A 19085-nucleotide genomic window follows, 5' to 3' on the forward strand; every position below is an offset into this window, starting at 1 on the left:
TCTGGGAATAACTCGTCCTCTGTGCAGCGGCCATCACTGTTGGCCCCGCCAGCCACCTTCTCCCCACACTCGTGCCCAACTTCAGCACCAACTCAGCCAGCCTAGGCTGGGGAGGGACAACGACCTACCTTAAAATCTTTCTTCACGTTTATGCCAATGTAGTTCTCCCCGGGGATGATGAGGGCATACGGTTCTAAGAGAACCTGGAAAGGTTCTACTGAGCCTTTCACCTCGACTTCCAGGACAATCACATCATCCACAGAGTATGAGGGATCCTTCAGGTTTTCCAAATCCAAGCTGAACACAAACCCACCATGAGCTCGGAGCCAACATGTCCCCTCTCTCTGGTCTTGTGAAAAGAAAGCACCCACCCCCTATACACAGCTCCCAAGCCCCCAAGCCCCCTGAAATTAGAGGCATCAGCGATGGATGCAAACAGCTCAATCGCAGGCCTGGGGCAGGGGCACCTCCTTGACCCCGACAGTGGGTTTAAGGACGATATGGAAGAGGTGCCACCATGGGGCAAAACCTTCCCTCATTAGTCACCACCATCCAGGGGCCACCAGCCTAGCTGCCTGGCAGTAACCGTGAGCCTGGGGCACAGCTCCAAGGTGCCAGGGTGGCCTATGGTGCTCATGGTGAGTCTGTTAGCTCTGTTTCCTGCACGTGGAGCCAGGCCCGGGTACCCAGGCAAGCAAAGCGCTCCCACGCATCAAAGCTTGCTGGGGGTCAGGTGGCTCATTCACTCCCTTCCCCGCAGCCCCCATCGGGAGGACAGGCCCAGTTCCCGCTCACCTCATGGGCTCTGGGACTTCCTCTAGCACCATCTGGAACACACTGTGAAAATTCCTCAGCTGTAACATAAACACAGCACCCTGAAAACCGAAGCCTGACGCAGAGAAGGCAGGGGCCGTGGCACAAATTCTTCCTCCCCTGGGCCTGGACACTGGGAAGGCCTCCCACTGAACACAGCACTGCCTCCCTGCTATCTCTTCCCCACCCCAGGGAAACAGAGGTGGCTGCCAGGACATGAGCAGGACTCAGGGGCTCGGGGCCACTGCCGGCTCAAGACTGGCTCGCCCACCTTGGCTACGCCTGGGGGAACAGGATGGAAAGGCCCTTGTCAGTGCCCTCGACATGTCTGAAGCACCACATCCTGCCAGGACGGACAGTGAGGCGGCTGGATGCTGGGTTGAGGGGCAGGCCTGCTGTCTTAACCAACAAGGATCCCCAGGCAGCCCCCTCACATTTCCCCCCTCACCCATTACACATAGGGCTTCATGCTGGACCGGGGGGCTCGCCCTGGGGAACCTCCACCTGACTGTCTGGAGGCCGCTGTGGGCTGGGCAGGAATGGTAATGGCTCTGACTTCGTAGAAATACGAAAGGCACCAGAACTGAGGAAATGGGCCCCGGCTGTTGCTGCAGACAGGGGTGTGTGGGGTCAGGACCACGCAAAACGAGCTGCTTCGTCTTGCACAGAAGCGCATCCCCCAGTCCCATTCTTAGCTAAGGGCCGACCTCGGCAGGGTGCCAGGGATCTCAGCAGGGTCAGCTGGGGCTTCAGTGTCACCCAAGAACAGGGACAGAGAGTGAAATCATCGTGACCCAATCAGGTGTGATCATCAAGGTGGTAGCGTTTTAACCTCACGAGGAGAAAAGCTCAAGATGAACTCGTGGTCCGCGTGGGGGTTGAGCACACCCCTCTCAGGCGTGATGGAGAAGGCGGTCTCGCGGTCGGGGTGGTACTGGATGCTGTCTGTGCTGTACGCTTCTCCAGGCATGAGGGACTGCAGGTTGGGCTTCATGATCTGCCAGTGGAAGGCCAGCTCCACGTGACTGTGGGGGCAACTTTGACAGTTGGCAGTGGATCCAAGGCCATGTCTCTTCTCTGTCAGGACCAGGCGCTCCCACCCCTGCCTGGCCTGGCCGGGCCCCTGGGGTGAGCAGGAAAGGACCCAGGAGCAGGGAGTGGCCAGGTCAGCCTTCAGACCCTTCCCATGGGGGAGCCTGGGTCAGGGAGAACACAGAAGTCAGGGAGTCCAGAGCTGGAGACCTCCTAACACAGCCCCCCTGCTGACCCCCACCCACAGCCGCCGGAGGTTAGAGCCACAATGACTCAGGGGAAACGGTACACACGGGGAATCACAGTCTAACCATCAGGCAGGCCCTCCCAGATACCAGGAAAATTTTCTGTGGTCTCTGCTACCACATGAGAGTTTTTGCCACATCGACCCCACCCTCTGCCTCTCCAGTTTTGGCCTCCCAAAACTGCTCTGTCCAGAAAGATATGTGCTCAGGCTGCCAATAGGAGTGGTGACAACTCCATGGTGGCAGGAGGGGTGGGACCCCAGCCCCAGGGCACTGCTGACAGCAGGGGTCGGCGGAGGAGGGGAATGGCAGGTGATAATTGCTCATTGTGCGGTGCCAGAGCCTGTGTCAGGCCTGGGTCACATGGGCAGTCTGGCCTGGAGGCTCCCCGAGGTCTGTCCTGGTGTGATGGCCAGGCACAGAGGAAGGTCACGGAATAAATGGCAGTAAGACTGGAACTCACAGACCATCATATCTGATCTTGGGACTTGGGTGGCAAAACTGTTCCTGGCTCAGGGTGGTCCAGATGACCTACAGCAACACTGTCCAGTATGACTTCCCGTAGCGATGGAAATCTTACGTATCTGCTCAGTCCAGTATGAGAGCCACTAGCTACATATGTGGCTACTGAGTACTTAAAATGTGGCGGTGCCACTGAGGAAATGAATTTTTAAAAATTTTTTTTTGGGGGGGAGTAGGTAGTTAGGTTTATTTACTTATTTATTTTTAATGGAGGTACTGTGGATTGAACCCAGGACCTTGTACATGCTAGGCATGCGCTCTACCACTGAGCTATACCCTCCCCTTTTAATGTGATTTCCATTTAAATAGGCACACATGGCCAGGGGCTACCAACAGTGCAAATCTGGATCCTTCCAGACTTTGCCGAGATTCCTCCCTGGGACCTCAGGCCAGGTGAGGAAGAGGGGAGGGTGTGTGCTGGGGTTCCTGCACAGGGGTCACTCACGTGGCATTTTTAATAATCAGGAGTTTGCTGGCCGTGGACTGGAGGTTTTCAGGCTCAAAGCGTATGAAATGCTGGGCTGTTAAGTCTGTGAGCTCTCCTGGCTCTGGCTGGCTTTTTTCACCAGAAATATAGATCAGATCCAAAGCAACCAGCTGCCCAACTCCTGACAACGTTGGGGAGTGAAGTTTCACTAGGGCTGAAATCAGGATTCTGTGGCCCAAGGCTGTCACAGAACCCAGTCCACCACCCACATGCAACTGGCCTTGACTGTGACCCCGGGAAGTGCACACAGAGGGGAACAGGGAGCCAGGGGCACGCAGATTCATGTCCCCACACTGTCGCATAGCAGTGATTTTGATAACCTGGCACAAAGCAGGCACTCAACTGCCTGTTGAGTGAAACTGGACGCAGGGCAGGTGGATGGATGGAAGGAACAGGGGCATCTCAAGGCAAGTCGGCAGGATGGCCCTTTTGATGCTACAGAAACCTAGGGGCACCCCTGGTGGTTTCTGTGTGAGTCACGGGCAGTTCCCCAAAGGAGATCAAGGTGAGTTTCTTTTTTTTTCTTTCTCTGAGCCTTCCCTCATACGGAAGGTTTTCTTTTTAATTTAGTTTTGTTTTTTTAAATTGAAGTATAGTTGACTTACAATGTGTTAATTTCTGCTGCACAGCATGGTGATTCGGTTATTTTTATATATACATATATATATATATATATATATATATATATATATATATATATATATATATATATATATATATATTCCTTTTCATATTCATTTTCATTATAGCCTATTACAAGGTATTGAATACAGTTTCCAGTGTAGATTGTACCTGCTAATCCCAGACTCCTAATTTATCCCTCCTCCTTTCCCTCCTGGGAGTCTGCTACCGTTTTGTAAATAAGTTCATTTGTGCCATTTTCTAAGATTTCACGTACAAGTGATATCATATAGTATTTGTTTTTCTCTGACTTACTTAGCATGATAATCTCTAGGTCCATCTATGTTGCTACAAATAGTATGATTTCATTCTTTTTTACGGAGGATGAGTTTCAAAGTGACATGATAAAAGACTTCACCTCAGGTATCTCTCTCTCTTACTAGAAGTCCCCTTGGGACAGTCCTGAAGGTCACACTGGCTTGGGTCTCTAAGGTCTGACCAGAGTGAGAGACCTGGAACCATCCCCTCTGTGTGCCCCGACCCACTGCCAAGGCTGGTGTGGCAGCTTCCACTCCCCGCCCCCGGGGGTGCCCCCAAGCCCACCTGTGGTCACCACCTCCTTTATCTGGCAGTTGTCACACACGATGACGAAGGTCTGCTCTGCCTTTCCTAGGCTGGTTGGGAGGAACAAGACCTGTGGAGAGAAGGGTTGTCCTGGTGACCCCCATTAAGGGGCATCCACCTCCCTTCCCACTCCTCTTCTCAGCCACACACCCTCCCCCATCCTCCACTTTTCTCCCCACTCCCTGCTGCCTCCCTAAGCCGAGGCTCCCCCATCAAGGGGCATGTTGGAAGGATGCAAAGAGAAAACTCACAGAGGCTGCAATACAAATGACTCTCAAACAACACGTTTAACCTCATTCGTGATAAAAGAAATATCATTGCAAACCACCTGCAAGAACAGTTTTTCACACCTCACACTGGCAAACAGCAGAGTTACCTATCATAAACACAATGATGGGATTTAAAAACTTTCTTCAAAATAATCTAGAGGAGCAGGGCAGGGTTTCGTTGAAAGTATAAAGGCGATAAGGCTGGCCAAGAGTTGATAAATTTTGAAGCTGGATAATGAGTATGTGGGTGATCCATAAACATTTTATTTTTCTGTTTTAAAATGTCCACGATGATGATTTTTTTAAAGTGTTATAATACACTGTATTGGCAAAGGTGTAAGAAAACAGGCTCCCTCATACATTGTTGTGGGAAGTACAATCCACATGGCGGGGATTTTGGCAATGTGCATCCCAGTTATGAGAGCAGAGACCCCTGTGTCAGCAAATCCACATCAAGGACTGGGTCCTGTGGGGCAGACTCATACTCGGACAGAGTGATGGATGTTGAAGTTAATCACTGAGATGGCCAGAGATCAGAAAAAATTTTTCATGCCCACCAGCAGGGGAAAGTTGGCCATAACTATGGTTCATCCACCCAGTGGAATACTATGCAGCTATAAAAATGACATGATCACTAAGATATAGTGGTAAGTGGACAATATACAATGCAGAACAGAGTACGGAGTGGGCAACTATTTGTGTGAAGGAGAAACAGAAACAAAAGAGAGAAAAACCATATGCAGTTGCTTATGTAGGCATCACATATCTCGGGAAGGGCACTCAACCTGGTAAGGCTTGTGTCCTCTGGTTGGTTGAGGAACTAGGGTGAGAGGGAGCATTTCACTGTGTATCTATTTGAATCTTCCAAATTTTTAGTCATGCGAATTTATTTCTTATTTGGAAATACGAATAACTTTTAAAAACAAACAAAATCCTGATCAATGAACAAAATTTACATAAAAATGCAAAGGGGAAAACCTTCCCCTGATTCTCTTGCTGCTGCCCCCTCTTCCTTTCCTTGGGGATCATGGGAGGATGGGATGAGGGGGACATCATGGCCTGGGCAGGGGTGACCAGCCCTGATTCCTTAAGGCCATGACAAGGGTCTGACACGGCCTGGGCTGTGCTAAGAGGACCCAGCCTACCCCTCAGCAGAGGATGAGGATGGATATAGCCCTACTGTGCCCCTGGACCGGCCTCATTCCAACCCCAAAAGCCAGATTTTTATCGAGATCAGATTATTACAGACATGAACAAGATAGCATTGTTCCAGAACAAGACTCCATCAGACCCTTGGAACTAGAAAGTAGCTGATAAAGGAAGCCATCCTTTACACCTTGATAAAGAAGCTTCTGGAAGTGGGTCCTCAAACTTCACTGCACACCTGAATCACCCAGGGAGATTTCAAAATCCTATGCCCAGGGGGAGAGTATAACTCAGTGGTAGAGTGTGTGCTCAGCATGCACGAGGTCCTGAGTTCAATCCCCAAGTACCCTGGACCAACCTCAAAACCTCAGGGCCAGGGCCCAGACACCACGGTGTGTGCAAATTTCTCAGGGGACAGCAACACGCAGCTGAGTTTGAGAATCCATGGCTCCTGGCTCTCACTACCTGAAGACATGGTGGAGGCCAAATCCCCCTCCAGAGAAACCAGACAGCCTTTACTCTTGAACGTGGGTGCCTCCTTCCACAGGCGAGTGAGGAAGGCCACGCATCCAGCCACCAGACAGCACAGAGGCAGGCTCCCAGAGCCGGGGGTCAGGGAGGCCGAGGTGAGATGTGGAGCAGCAGGGGCAGGAAGACATCACCATTTCTCACAGGCTCTTCTGGGGACCCGTGAGCAGGTGTCACAGGCCAAAGGGGCCACTTAGGAAAGGAGATGCCCACAGCCTGGAGGTCGGACTCTGGGAGCTTCTGTAGAGGTTCAGAGTGAGGCCTCAGCAACACGGGCCTCGTTGACTATGTAACTGGAGATGAAACAGGAAAGAACCAGGTACCAGATCTGGGGGAGGGGGTGGCCCAAGACAGACTGAGGGACGAAGGGAAGATCCTGGAGGCAGCTTAGATGCCAGTGGAGGCGACTCCCAGGCTAACACTGTAGACAAGCAATGCTCAGGGATTGTGATGGGAAGTGCTTTCCGCACTTGCTCCGTGAGAGAGGTCATGGGAAAGTCAAATGACAGCACCCCAGAGAATGCCAGAGCGTGCTCCTACACAGAAACCACGAAGGCCAGGACCTGGGAGTGGATATGTGGGTCATGAAAACACAGAGGCTGATAAAATCATGCAAGCCGTTGAAACAGCCATGACGGATCATAAGGAGGCGGAAACATATGCCAGTGTCTGATCACCTACCTCCATGAACACGGCCTGGCCAGGGGCCAGCTTAAACACCGACGGGAGGATTCCAAAGGGAGGCTGCTCGACAAAGCCAACAGTTGCAGCAGCCTTAAAGAAAAGCACAAGGTGACACAAGAGTAAAAAGAGTAAAAAATTTTACGACTGTAAAATCCAGGGCTCAGATGATAAACGTCTGTCCTCTGAACATCCGTTTTGCGGTTTGAAGGCTCTCAAGGATCACCCAGTGCCCTGTTTGTGAAGAAAAGCAGGCTCATTCATTCAGCAAGCATTCACTCAGCCTGCGCTGGGTACCAGATGGGGTTCTGAAGGTTAAACGTGGGTAGATCACGGAGCATCCATAAAGAGCTGCCTGCTACAAGGAAGACCACGGACAAATGTTTCAGGAGGCATGAGAGAAAGCCTCCTCCCTACTACAGCTCCCTGGGTGGCTGGTGCCAGCTTCCGTGTCAGCCTCCATGCCTGACCTACCCTTGGCCGTGAGCTCCTAAGTTGAGGGAAGCTGTCACCTTGTCAGCAGACCTGCAGCCCTGGCACCTACACAGAAAGCTACTTAGCGTGCCAGGGACACAAACCCATGCCTCCAGGACCCCGGCAGGTAACAGAAATGAGTGAAATGTGCATCTGGGAACACGCAGTCCCTCGGATGTATCAGTGGTTTCTGGAGATGCGGGCACAGCAAAATGTCTCTGCTATGAGAGCGACACAAGTGCGTCCTGATCAGGGGTGTCAGAGTGCGGCTGCCTTGGGGGTGGGGGTGGGGGCTGCACAAACAGGAGGGAATGTGCGCACGCCTGGCTACTCGACTCCGGCCAGCAGGGCCCCAGTGGATCCTGGCCCGGGGCTGCACATCTCCCCATTTTCCAGGGACTGTAAATGCAGATTTCTATGTGAAATCTCCCTCCTTTTAAAGGCTGGCTTGAAAAATGTTTTGAAGCAATGTTGGTTCAAAAAAATGTTTCCAAGCCCTGCACCAAATAAGTATGCCCCTGGAATTCAGCCAAAGAACTGCCAATTTGTGACCTGTGCTATATTCAAATGTGTGCTACAATGAATGACAGAATGAATGAATGAATGAATGAATGCATGCATGCATGCATGCAAGTATGCCATGAGATCTGAGCCAGGCCTTGGAGGATAAGAGAGGTGATACAACCTGCCCCGGGTCACAGATATTCGGGCGTCACGTGAACTACAGCGCTGATCTCCGCACATGCTGATTCCCACTGGGACCTTCCAGTCAGAGGTGCACCTGAGCAAGTCCCTCCCAGGGGTTATTCCCTTTGACGGATGTGCTCTTCTGCCAGGCAGCAATCTGTGAGCACTTACTCTGAAGCTCGGCGGCGGCCAGCTCTTTTTCGGCATTATGCAGAACTTGCCCACACTGAAGCCCACGTTTTTGCAGACGAATCTGGTTATCTTCATTCCCCCAATGAGGCAGTAACCACAGTCCAGCACCGGAGACACTGCAGCCAGAGGAAAAGATGCAGGAGAAATAGCACGTGGCTCTTAACAGGGGCCACAGTGATCGTCCTGAGGCCCAGCCCAAGCTCAGAACAGCCGGGGAGGGGCGCAGGGGACGGATGGGGACGGCCTGCCCCTCCTTGAGCAGCTGGAGTCAGTGCCTGCTGCTGACTCAGGCCTCAGCCAGTGCCCTCGGCATGGCCCTGGGGGCTGTGGTCAGAGTCCCATCCTGAAGCCGAAGAGGCTCGTACATGAGGGAGCCCAGCCAAAGCCAGCTTTCCCAAAGATGCCACCCCGTGGCCGCACAGGTGACATCCACTGAGGGCTCCAGGTGCTCCTTCTGATCTCGATGTGGCATGAGCCTACGATGCCTAGGCTGGGGTCACTGAGCTGCTGGCCTCCTCCCCTAACATGTGTCACCCTAATGTGTGTCATTCAGAGTCAGCTCCACCAGGCAGCAGGATGGTTGGGGCCTGACATGACAGAGGACAGTGCAAAGGTCCCGCATCAGGACCCAGAAGCCCCTGTCCGAGAGGACTGGGCTCCATGCCGCCACAAAGGGGCCCTGAGGGCCAGCAGTCCTTACAGGGGTTCACAAGCCCTAATTGAACCCCAAGAGAGCAGAGCACACTCACATGTCAGCACTGGGGGTGGCCTCCGGGCCTGCAGGGGGATCAGGAGCGTGTGGGCTGATTGGGTCTCCACTAAAATAAAATCATCGAAATCCCCAAGACAGTCAGGAAAAAACTGGACAGTATACTGGCAGCTCATCCCGGGAGCCACCATTCCACCTTTTCCGGGGAACATTCCTGTGCGTGACAAAAGTGACAAATGAGATTTGAGGGCCCAGCCAGCCACCGGGGCTCAGGCACAGGCGCTACAGATGGCAACCAGAGGGCAGGGGTAGACTCCACACAGCGGGGCGGGGTCTCTGATCAGTGTCCTCTGTGCCAAGGCCGTGCCCCTGGCAGACACATCAGGGTTCACGGCAGGAGCAGGCTGCAAGGGCAGGGATTCCAGGTACAAATACTAGGGCCTGGGGTGACGAGGGGGTGATACGGTCCAACTGGAATGATCACGGGGCCACGCCTGGCCCTATGGCTTAGAATTTATATTGTGGGCAAGTGAGGTTTCTGAGCTGGGATGGGGGGCTGGTGGGGAGAGACACACACAAAGTTGTTCTTGAGGAAACACTATGTCACAGAAGCAGGAAGGCTGTCTGGTAAGCCACTGCGATGGTCTAAGTGAGGAACGAGGGGGTCTGACTGAGGTCAGTGACAGCGTGCAGGGTGAGGAGTTGGCAGAACCCAGCCTGGAGGGATGTGATCCAAGACAAGAGCTGTTAGGACTGGGGGCTTTTGCTGGAGGGTGGGCAGGAGGGAAGAGTGAGCTCGGGACACAGCCTCAGGAGTCACCCGAGGGCCAGGGAGCTGCTACTCTGAGCTCACCCAATCCCAGTGCAAAGTACGGTGTGGATGGTGGGATGACTCGCACGTGGCGGCTGGTCGACGTGGTGTTCTGCAGCGAGATCACCATCTGTTAAAGGCAAAGCAACGTGTGGTGTAGCCATTATGGAAAACAGTATGGAGATTCCTCAAAAAACTAAAAATACTTACCATATGATCCAGGAATTCCACTCCTGGGCATATATCTGGAAAGAACTCTAATTTGAAAAGATACATGCACCTCAGTGTTCATAGCAGCACTATATACAATAGCCAAGACATGCAAGCAACCTAAATGTCCATCGACAGATGACTGGATTAAGAAGCTGTGGTATATTTATACAATGGAATACTACTCAGCCATTAAAAAAACAATACAATAATGCTGTTTGCAGCAACATGGATGGACCTGGAGACTGTCATTCTAAGTGAAGTAAGCCAGAAAGAGAAAGAAAAATTCCATGTGATATCACTTACATGTGGAATCTAAATAAATGACACAAATGAACATACACAAAACAGAAACAGATTCACAGACATAGAAAACAAACTTATGGTTACCAGTAGGGAATGGAGGGGAAGGGATAAATTAGAAGTTTGGGATTAGCAGATACAAACCACTATATACAGAATAAATAAACAACAAGGACCTACTGTATAGCACAGGGAACTATATTCAATAGATTTTAATAGCCTATAATGAAAAAGAATATGAAAAGGAATATATTCATATATATAACTGAATCACTATGCTGTACACCAGAAATTAACACAATATTGCAAACTGACTATACTTCAATATAAAAAATGATGAATATACTTTCATATGTTTACTTGCTACCTGGGTTTCCTCTTGTGTGATTTATCTGTTCAACGTTTTTACCATTTTGCCCCTGTGTCCTTTATTTGTCTTTTTCTTATTGATTTGTAGGTGTTCTTTATATATTCTGGGTACTAATTCCTTATAGGGTTATCTGTTATAAACATCTCTAAGTTTATAACTTGTATTATCTTTTGATATACAGTTTCTAAAATTTTACTTTATTTTATTCATTTTTTTCAGTTTCTAAAATTTTAATATAAAATTTATCAACCTTTTAGTCAAGGTTTCTACTTCAGTTCCAAGAAAACTTTTTATATTGCCTATATTTTCTTCTTAAATTTTGGCTTGCAATCTCCACTGGAAAGTCTTCAGTTTAGGCTATGGAGCAAGGTAGGGATTAAATTATGTTCTGTATGGCAAGGATACTAACTCAGTTTTGCCTCTTCAGGTCTCTGCACGTGTACAGAACAGCCCTGGTGCTGTTCCCTCTGTCTGCTGCCACTCTCTCAGACACGGAGCTAGCTGCAGCCACCGCTGTCATTACGGATCGAGGTGTCCGTGGCACGGCTGCTCCTTGAACCCATCGAGGCAGGTCTCAAGACAGCCTTGCTCTCCGCCACATGAGGCAAACCCCCGACCAATGAAGGGCAGGATCCAGCAGTTTATATGGCTTTTGAAGGGATGTCCCACAAGACAAAATAACCAACTGCACTTTCTGGAGGTCACCTCGGTGATACATTCTTGGACTGGCTCTGCCTCTTTCCATTCCCTCTCCTCACTCCTCCCTGGAACTGTACATGAAAGCACATAATCCACCACCTCAGCCTCTGCTTTATGGGAAACCCAGGCTAGGACAGCTGGGCATCACAAGTGTCCTAAAACAGCAGACCCTTAGGATGTGATTCTGGGGTTAGCTTTCTTGCCAATCAGGCAGGGATCCAAATGCCAGAAGGTGGGAAGTCGGGTGTGATGACCCCTGGTAAGCAGTGGAGTCACCATTACTGAGGATTTCACCCGTGATCAACTGAAATGCAGTGCAGGCAGAGGTCAGACACTGAAACGTGTGGTAGCTATGGCGGCTGCAAGGTCTGGGGAGACAGTAATTAGAAGGACTGCAGAGTGGGCTGGCTTTCCTTAGCAGCATAAAAGCCTTGGGGGAAAAAATGACAGGCTCAGGGCAGCCAATTGCCAACTCAAGGCCCACCACAGAGACGTTCCTTGCATTCCTTGGTTACACACAATTTGCTCCTGGGGTGTGTGTGTGTGTGTGTGTGTGTGTGTGTTTCTTCTTGCTCGATTTGGTTTTTTACTTAGTATTTCTGAACCTATGTTCTTTTTTTTTTTTTTCATTTCAAAAAGTTTTTAAATTTACCAAAATACAGTAAGAACACAAAAGAGAAAGTATATGAACCATAATAAGCCCCTGGCTTACAGGCACAGGTCTCTGTTCCCACCACAACTCCAGCACTCACAGCCTGCATCCCATTCTGCCCCCATCTCAGGACAGAAAAGCTCTCTCACGGCTCCACAAGGCTGGGGAAAGGGAGTGAACCTATGTCCTTCAGCAACACTGGCTTCAGGTTTTCATTTTTCCTTATTTGGCTTTGGTGTCAAGGTAACATTAGGCTCTATCTTAAACCATTAGAGTGCAACACAAAATACCATAAACTGGGTGGCTTACGAACAACAGAAATGTATTCCTCACAGTGCTGGAGGCTGGAAAGTCCAAGATCAGGATGCCCGCACTGTTGTGTTTTGGTGAGGGCCCTCTTTCACTCCTGCCTTCTCACTGTGCCCTCAAGTGGTGGATGGGACAACAGGTCTCTTTAGAGCTTCTTCACGAAGGCACTAAGCCCATCCGTGAGGGCTTCCCGCTCATGACTTAAGCACTTCCCAAAAGTCCTGCCTTCTAATACCATCATCCTTGAGGGTTAGGATTGCAACCTACAAATTTTGCGGGGACGCAAACATTCAGACCACAGCAGGCATGCAAAGAAGAGCTCATACTGATCCTTCTCAAACTCTTCCAAAAGATTAAAGAGGAGGGAATACTCCCAAACTCATTCTATGAAGCCACCATCACCCTGATACCAAAGTCAAAGACACTACCAAAAAAGAAAGCTATAGGCCAATAGCGTTGATGAACATAGACGCAAAAGTCCTCAACCAAATATAGCAAACAGTATCCAGTGACACACAAAAAAGATCATACGTCATGATCAAGTTGGGTTCATCTCACGGACACAAGGATAGTTCATCGTATGCAAATCAATCGTTGGGATACACCACATCAACAAGAGAAAGGACAAAAATCACATGATCAACTCATTAGCTAATAATGAGGGTCTGTTCCTTCTTTTTCTGGTCTCTGAAAGAGTTCATGTAAGATTGGAATCAGCTTGCAGGTTTGGCGGTGGATACTGGCAAAACGAGTTGGGTGGGCGTGGCATTTCTTTTGGTAGAAAGTTCTAAGTTATTTTCATCAGTGTTGGGCAGCCACATAGTTAGAAGAGTCAAAGAGTTCTACAAAGTTCTAAAAATAGAAATCCTGCCCTCTTGCCCTGCCTCTACCCTCACCATTTCCCACACCCGAGAGCCAGTAATTTTCTGTCCTTTAGCTGATTGGGAATTTACTCCCATGTCTCCAAATGCACTTTTTTTTTCATCTTCAGGCATTGGATGGATGATGCAGACATTCTCTCTTTTCTCTCCCATAACCAGCTCACTGTATGACACGCCCCTCCCATCCCTTATCTCCCCGATGAAAGTTACATCATACTACTGGTTAGATCAGTAATTAATGCTTACATTACTGTTGCTATGGAAATGCTACTCATGGCTGAGCATGACATTCTCCCTTATACAATTTTTGTTTTTCCTGGAGTTAATCACTGACAAGTTATTTTGTCTGCAACATACTTATCAATAATTTAATCTCTTTCCACTGCCCTACAAATCTCTTCCCAAGATGGCCACATGTATCAGAGACTCTTATCAGCATCACCCCCGTAAATCAACCTCTCCTAGAGCCTTCTGGCCTCTTCGGATCTAGACCGGTTGCCTGCCTCACCTGCTGCTATCACCCAGGACAAGACAAGCCCTGTAGCAGTTTTAAGACATATCTGGAAGTTCTGAGAGGTAAGGTCTATGTGGCTTCCCCTCGAATCTGGGCCAAGTTAAGTGACTCATTTGTAACCTGTAGCAATGCAGAGGAAGTAATGACTTTAAGGTAACCTCCAAAGTTAGGTCATAAAAAGTGATGCAACCTCCACCTTGCTTGCTAAGATATGTGCTTAGAAGCTCTGATCACTCACTTTGAGCTGTCCGATTACCCGGAGGCAGCCATTCCATGAGGAAGCCCAGGACACATGGAGAATCCACATGCAGGTGCTCTGTGGACAGCCTCAGCTGCCTAACGACAACCAGAATTGACTACGTGAGTGAAAATGCCCCACACAGTTCCAGCCCCATCTTTCAGGTTATCCCCAGACACTGACTTTATCTAGCTAAAACTTCAAACATCATGGATCAAGCCATTCCCACTGTGCTCTGTCTGAATTTCTGATCCAAGGAATCTGCAGCATGATAAAAATGGTGGTGTTAAGTTGTTAAGCTTTGGAAAAATTCCTTTTGCAGCAACAGTAACTGGAGAACCCTTTGTTACAAACCTGGGGATTTCCTTCACCTTTTCTTATGCTGATTCTCGTCTCCCATAGACCAAGCCTTCCTCTCCATTGCTTTCCATACTTCTATAGGGGATCATGTTCCCTGGGAGTTTCCTGAGAAAGGGTGCATGGGACACGCATTTTTAAAGACCTGGCAAATTTGAAAATGTTTTAATCCTTAAACCTGATAGTTTGGCTGGGTAAATAATTATTATGCACACAGTCATATGCCCAACAGATTCAAGGGGCATTTCTAAGAGGCATCACTAGATACAATTCAATTTATACACGACTGCGGCCAACTTGCTCTGAAGGAAACCAGCCACTGTGCACTGAGGAAGGGAAGGGAAAGGAAAGCTGATGTGGAGAAGCCTTCGCAGAGAGGAAATGAGATCTCAGCTGAAAGCCGGCATCAACCACCACCCATGGGAGTGAAAGAGACTCTGGCCCCAGTCTTTTGGCTGAGACCCCAATGGCAGAACAGAGATAAACTGTTCTCACTGTGTCCTATCTGATCAGCAGGCAAACTGCTGTCTCGCACCACTAAGTCCTGGGGCAATTGTTACATGGATATAGTAACTGAACTCTGAATATATTACAAGAGACTCCCATGAAAGTTGCTCTTAAAACCACGCTGGAAGGGACCATTTCAAGTACTTCCTTTCTTTGTTTTCTTCTGACAAATACTTTTAAGCACAGTGTTCTTAAGATCCAGAACATAATACATCAGCATAGATGCCTCCCACTGTATAAATGTTTAGAGTCTTGCAACCGGACATGCAGTCTCTATGATCTGACCCTGAGGCTCACCAAACAGCCACTAGATGCAGACGAGTCCAGAAGAAGAATTTTACTCCAAGATTCTTCAGATGATTGTGGGAGAAGGAAGCTACAAGCATGGGATGGGAGGAGGCATTGTCTCACTAGACTGTAGTGAAAGGTATCAGCATGAAGTTCTAAGTGTATGAACACGGGTAGATGGATATATGCATGCATATGTGTAATATACATTTGCATTTGCATGGCTGGACCTGTGAAACTGCTGTTTTTCCCCAGTTCTGTTCATTGAAAGGACTTAGAAGCAATGATACCCCAGGAGCAAATAGCAGATCTAGTGCTTAGACCTTGGTTTCTAAATACCATTCTCCACTAAAAGGAATCATGGCTTCTTAGAAACTGATTCCAGAATGGGAACAGAGAGCGTACAAGATGTGCCTGGAACATCCTGTGACGGGCAGAAGGTAGGGCAGTACTCAAGAAACTGCTCAGTCATATCAAGAGAACACAGGGGACAACTTGTAACGCTCCCACTGGACAAATCTGGGATAACTTCAGAAGCAAAGTAAGTATCGACTTCAAATGAAATAACTCCTTTTAGGCTAGACTAACACAATTTCATTATCTGAATGACTCTAAACAAGATGTGCCCTCACTGACAAAACAAACGCTGTTACAATAGCCAATGTATCTTACAGTATCTGGATATGTATTTTGAAAAAGATGACAAAACCAATTAATCACAGGGGGAAAAAAACACTTAACTAAAATTGACCAAGCTGAATCTTAAGACGTATTCTCTTGATTGGACCTAGACCCATCAAAAAATTGGATACAAAATTGGTTCCAAATGTTTCCTATGATATTTATAATTGTGTTTGATACTCAGGTATTTGAATGTTGCCCTACCACCAATATCAAGCTGACATCCTATAACAATTCTGCACCAGAGACTAAATCCTCTCCTCTGGGAACTTTTCACCAAAATGGGGGGAGTTGAGAAATTTTCATGAGGGAAATGATACAGACCTGGCCTGACTAAGATAAAGACACTAATGAAGGACATTGGAAGACACAGTCTGTCACATACATCTCACAATAATTTTCACAAGATTTTCTGGAAAATTTATTTTTAAATTCCTGAAATTGTTCTGATGCCATCCTTCAGGCTGCTTAAGAACAGACTGCCCAACTGGCCTCTTTCTTACCCCAAAAATACACAGCAAGAAAAAAGAGTCACTGTTTCCAGACTCCAGTTTTTTCTCTCCCCTCTCAGTTATAAATTCTGTTTTTGCCTTTGTTCACTGAAACAGGGCATTGACTATTATTTCTCAAATAAGGACATAGATAACTAATTCTGATTTATTATTTGACATCTATTGATGAATCTTCCAATTCATGAATTTAGTATATTTTCAGTAATGTGCTGAACAACCAATTCTTAGGGTGGAGAGAGCCCTGATTTGGTAGTGTTTGCTGATTTCTATGGAGTGGATACTCCCATACTAATTTCAAGATACCAATGTGACATCACTGAACACAGAGTTGGAAAGAGATGCCCATGGTCAGCCCTCAGGAGTTCATATAGCCTGGTTCCAGCACACCATGGGGTACAGGCATGCCTTGGAGATATTGCAGTCTCAGTTCCAGATTGCAAGTATCATGATAAAGCGAGTCACATGAATGTTTTGGCTTCCCAGTGCATATCAAAATTATGTTTACACTATGCTGCGGTCTGTTAAGTGTGCAATAGCATTATGTCAAAAAAGCAATGTACATACCTTAATTAAAAAATACTTACTAAAAACTGCATACCCTCATCTGACAACACAGGGTTGCCACAAACCTTCAATTTGTAAAAAATGCAATAGCTGTGAAGCACAGTAAAGCAAAGTACAATAAAACAAGGTCTGCCTGTATCTCTGACCATCTATTTGAGTCTCCTTTAATTTTTTTAATTATATGTTTTAGTATTCTGTCAAAGTCTTACACATATTTATTTGAATTTATTCCTAAATTTAATTTTTTAATAAACTGTAGATAGTACCATGTTTTAAATTCATTTTATAACATTTGCTCTGGTACATAGGAATAAAATTGGTTTTCATGTTGACTTTGTATCAAAGACTTTTAACAAGTTCACATATTAATTCCAATCACTTATCTGTAAGATTCCTTTGGATTTTTTTCAGGTACATAATCATGTCAGCTGTGATAAATATCAGATTTATTTTTGTACATACTGTTTATCAAATTATGAAAGATTTATTCTACTCCTGGCTTGCAAAGAGTTTTTAAAAAATCATGAATAGGTATTGAATTTTGTCTGCATCTATTGACAACTATATGTCTTCTCTCCCTTATTGCATTAATGTAGGGAATTTTACTGATTGCTTTTCAAATGTTAAACTAACTCTGCACTGCTAGATCAAACCAGCTTAGTCGTGATGTTTACTATTTTTAGATAAAGCTGAATTCAGTTTGCTAATGTTCTGTTAAGAAATTTTGTGTTTTATTCATGACAAAGTTTAGCCTTTCTTATAATAATTCTGAACTTTCAGGTTTCAGTATCAAGATTATGCTTACATTCTCATTTTTTTATTCTTTCTATTCTCTGTAAGAATTTGTAAAAGGTTGTTGCATTTCTTCTTCTGTTACAAACATTTAGCTGGAAAGTCATCAGGGCCTGAAGTTTTATTTGTAGGGAGGGTGGTTTTTTTTTTCTTCCCACTTTTGTTTCTGTTGTGTGTTATGCTGTGGTTTTAAACAGTTTTATTGAGATGTAATTCACATGCCACCCAAGTTACCCATTTAGAGTGTATAGTACAATGGTGTTTAGTATATTCGCAGAGTTTATGCAACCATCACCACAATTTAATTTTAGAAGATAGTGAGGTTTTAAATCATGGATTCAGCATCATAATATAGTACTCTTCAGAGGTTTTTATTTCTTCTTGTGTCTGTTCTGTAAATTGTGCTTTCCTGGAAATTTGTCTATTTCACCTACATTTTCAAATTTCTAGGCATAAACCTCTTGTTATCTTTCTAATGTCTGTGGGATCTATAAAGCTGTTTTTTTTTTTTTCTTCCTCGCTGATCTTGGCAATCTTTACCTTCTCTCTTTTTGCTCAGTTTTGTCAGGGACTTGTCAATTTTATTAATCTTCAAAGAACTAATTTTTGACTTTGCTGATCCTATATTTGTTTTCTATTTTATTAAAATATTCTTTGGGGTTAATTTTCTCTTCCAATTTTTGAGATGTATTCCTCAGTAACTGATTTTCAGACTTCTTTCCTAATATGTGAACATAAGTCTATATGTTTTCCTATAAGCATGCCTCCAGCTGCAGCCCTTAAGCTTTCATGCACCATTTAAAAATAATCATTCATAATTTTCTATTTTCTAATTTCCATTATGACTCCTTTGACTCAAGGGTTTAGTAATGAATTGCTTAATCTCCACATATTTGAAGGAGTTTCTAGTTATGTATTTGTTATTCAATCTACTAGGTTCAAGCTCTAAACGCTCTCAGTCCTTGGAAATTTGTTGATAATTCCTTTATGACCCAGCACACAGACAATTTTGATAAATGTTCCAAGTAAGTTTTAAAGAAAATGTACATTGCAATTGCTAGGTGCAGTGTTATATATAACAATTAGATATAGTTTGCTAAATATATTGTTCAATTCTTCTATATTTTTACCGATTTTTTTGTCTACCTACCCTTTAAGTTTTTGAGAGAAGAATGTTACAATCTCCTCATGTTTGTGATTGTATCTGTTTTTTTCTTCTAGACTTGTAAAATTTTGCTTAGATATTTTGAGGCTAAATCATTACTATAGATTTTTAAATAGTTGTATCTTTTGGATGGATTTTTTTCTTTTTTACCTTTGATCAGAATGAAATGGCCCTTTTCTTTATTTCTAATAAAGCTTCTTGC

General features: G+C 46.3%; 1 protein-coding gene across 7 annotated transcripts in view; it reads right to left on the reverse strand.

The window, feature by feature from the left end:
• DLEC1 (DLEC1 cilia and flagella associated protein) overlaps window positions 1–19085 on the reverse strand; it is a 77954-nt gene that overhangs the window by 28334 nt on the left and 30535 nt on the right. For 6 of the 7 annotated variants that reach the window (XM_031469939.2, XM_031469936.2, XM_064496733.1 and 3 more), the window contains 9 exons: window positions 9884–9971; window positions 9071–9244; window positions 8301–8437; window positions 6969–7061; window positions 4324–4414; window positions 3058–3220; window positions 1646–2009; window positions 796–854; window positions 129–297 (listed from right to left, as the gene is read on the reverse strand). In XM_031469939.2, coding sequence (XP_031325799.2) covers window positions 129–297; window positions 796–854; window positions 1646–2009; window positions 3058–3220; window positions 4324–4414; window positions 6969–7061; window positions 8301–8437; window positions 9071–9244; window positions 9884–9971 — 1338 coding nt within the window. The remainder of the gene's footprint in view (window positions 1–128; window positions 298–795; window positions 855–1645; window positions 2010–3057; window positions 3221–4323; window positions 4415–6968; window positions 7062–8300; window positions 8438–9070; window positions 9245–9883; window positions 9972–19085) is intronic. The other variant, XM_010982066.3, reaches the window with a different exon arrangement.

Source organism: Camelus dromedarius, chromosome 17, assembly GCF_036321535.1.
Source record: "Camelus dromedarius isolate mCamDro1 chromosome 17, mCamDro1.pat, whole genome shotgun sequence".
Taxonomy (NCBI): Eukaryota; Metazoa; Chordata; class Mammalia; order Artiodactyla; family Camelidae; genus Camelus; species Camelus dromedarius.